Source organism: Lipotes vexillifer, unplaced genomic scaffold, assembly GCF_000442215.2.
Source record: "Lipotes vexillifer unplaced genomic scaffold, Lipotes_vexillifer_v1.1 scaffold365, whole genome shotgun sequence".
Classification (NCBI taxonomy): domain Eukaryota; kingdom Metazoa; phylum Chordata; class Mammalia; order Artiodactyla; family Lipotidae; genus Lipotes; species Lipotes vexillifer.
This window is the reverse complement of record NW_006781263.1, coordinates 774,403-777,151: the sequence shown is the minus strand read 5'-3', so window position 1 is coordinate 777,151 and position 2,749 is coordinate 774,403. Positions and strand designations below refer to the sequence as shown.

Genomic DNA, 2,749 nt, shown 5'->3' with positions numbered 1-2,749 from the left:
GATTTCCAATGACCATGTTTCAGCAGAAAGAAACCAACACTCCTGACCACTATCCCTCCAAAACTTCAGCCAGTCCATTTTTCCAAAGGGCTAGATTCTGCTTTTCATAGCACACTGAACAGTGATGGCCTAGAGGGAACATATCCCCTCAAGGACTATTCACAGAGCTGTGCAGACACGCTCTTCGGGCGTGAGAGCCCATAAAAAGGCTCAGCGGTGCAGCCCACCCTGCAGCTTAGTCATCAGCAAACCTGGGGACCACGCCCTGCATAACTGGGAAGAGGGCGAGGAAACCAGCCTCTGTTAGGCCCCTGCCATATGCCAGGCAGTAGAATGCGAACTTTGCACACAAGTTGTTTAACTGAACTGTTAACACTATACAGATGTCACTATACAGATAAGAAAACCGAGGCTCCTAGGGTAGGTTACCTGCCCAGTCATCCTGGGGACAAGCGATAGCGCTGGGACACAGACCCACGTCTGTTCGTCTCAAAGTGCAGGCTCTCTCCTCTTCTACTGGCTTAAAGACCCCAGGCCCTCGTGTCACCGGGACCTAACCACCCGATGACCACTTACTGTATGTGCTTTCCTTTATGGCAAATTCCTTGAGTGGGGCTCCAAATTCACAGGGCAGGCGAAGGGAGAGGACTTTCTTCTGCATTTTGGTGGATTTACGAACCAGGAAGATCTAGGGGAGGGAAAAAAAATTCAAGCTTAGGAAACATCTCAAAGGCTGGGACCTGGGCATGTGATTACCTGCACACCCAGCATCCATGAGTGGAGCCCCTCTTGTAGCCGAACTACACGGCTTAAGGCAGAACACTACTGCCATGGAAAGGGGTGATGAGCAGGCAGGCCACAGATGCCCTTCTTTGGTAACTGGCCTCAGGAGAATCCCACTTTCCCTTTGCCAGAACCTTCTCCATGAGGCTAAGTCTGCAAAAGCACTTTCAGTCTGGTGACTGCCTTATAGCTCACGGTACATATTCTCTAGCCTGTGTCTGATAAAGGCATCCTGGTTGACGAACCCTAAATTTCTAGACACAGGTAACATGGCTAAGCCATAGGTGGTGAATTAGAAGTTCTTTGGCTAATTTGGCTTATGGGTGTATTTAAGATAGACATCTGAATTTGTTGCCAACGGTGAAAAAGCACAAGGGTTTTGTGTTTCACGTTAAAATCCGAATGTCTAGCTTCTCTTGGAGAATGGGATGATAAGGCAAGACCAGGCATGGCCACATCTGCTGGAGCTGAAAATGGCAACTTCCCTTGGGAGACAGGTAGCTGGGCTCTGAGGTTTGCCACAGCCAACACTGAGGTGGCGGTCCTAACTTTACTCCTGACTCGCTTCACTTTGTGACAGCTCCCTCCAGTTCCAAATAATGTCTTTAGATGTATGTTTTTTAAAATTTTTTTTTTGCTGTACGCGGGCCTCTCACTGTTGTGGCCTCTCCCGTTGTGGAGCACAGGCTCCGGACGCGTAGGCTCAGCAGCCATGGCTCACAGGCCCAGCCGCTCCGCGGCATGTGGGATCTTCCTGGACCGGGGCATGAACCCGCGTCCCCTGCATCAGCAGGCGGATTCCCAACCACTGCGCCACCAGGGAAGCCCTAGATGTATGTTTAAACCCACCCAGCTCCCGGTGCTGATCTCAGGAGACCATCCTAGCCTCTGTCACTGCAGAGGTAAGTATGCCGCATACTGCTGTGCAGGCCATGCACTGCACAACTCCAGGGGGCGCCATCTACTTAGACAACAAATCAAATGGCACTCCTTGGAGTTTGCAGTGTGGTGATCTGCTGTGTCCTTGTTCCCTCCTGGGGTACATGAGCCTTCTCCAAGGATCCCATCCTGTCCTGTTTCTTTACCTACGTCTCTTTCCTCTGCATTTGGATACCTACTCTCTCCTGCTTTTCTACAGCCTTTTATTTTTTCCACCTAATCTTCATTTCTTTCTCGATGTCAAGTCAATAGCTCCTAAGATGATTTTTTGGGGAGGAGGGGTAATGGGAATTGGGTATCTGGTAAGGAGACAGGAAGATCTTAAGTTCCCTCTTTTTTCCCAGCACCCATAGGGAGGCAGCCAAAAACTTTGCCAGCTCTGGGAGTCAATGGCTCTGGGTCACCCTGAAGCTTAAGCAGGTGTTTCCTCAATGCTATTGGGTTGAGTAAAAGCCCCAAAGTACTGGTGGGAGGTAGCTGCTGGTTAGTGGAAAGAAGTGTCACTCCCTTAGGGAGGTGGGATTTCCTTGAGCCTTGGGGTCAGGGAGGGCACAACCTCTAAGCTGTATCTCCTGAACGTCTGAAACCTTAGGTCAACAGTTGGTAAAGCATGGCCTACAGACCAAATCCATCCTGCTGCTTGCTTTCACAAACACAGTGTTATTGACATACAACCTTGCTTCTTGGTTTACATACTGTCTATGGCTATGGCTGCCCTACGATGGCAGAGTTGAGTGGCTGTGACAGAGACTGTATGGGCTACAAAGCCCCAAATAGTGACACTCCGACTCTTTATAGAAACAGTTTGCCGGCCACTCTCTTAGGCTGTAGATGAATCAGGGATGGTGGCAGCCCAAGGACCAGATGCCACCCGAGCTGGTCCTTCAAATCTCTCTCCTTCACACACCTGCCCTTCCTTCTCTTCAGCAGCCTCACTTCTTCTGGTGAACCGTGGCCTCTCCGGTCCTCACCCCACCCTCAGCCTGCCCCACCCCGTCAGGCAGGTCCTGCCCAGGGCTCAGGTAGG

General features: G+C 50.8%; 1 protein-coding gene across 1 annotated transcript in view; it reads right to left on the bottom strand.

Moving 5' to 3' along the window:
- RIN2 (Ras and Rab interactor 2) overlaps window positions 1–2,749 on the bottom strand; it is a 105,118-nt gene that overhangs the window by 35,376 nt on the left and 66,993 nt on the right. Inside the window, 1 exon segment of the mRNA XM_007454525.1 lies at window positions 577–688. Within this exon segment, the coding sequence (XP_007454587.1) occupies window positions 577–688 (112 nt within the window).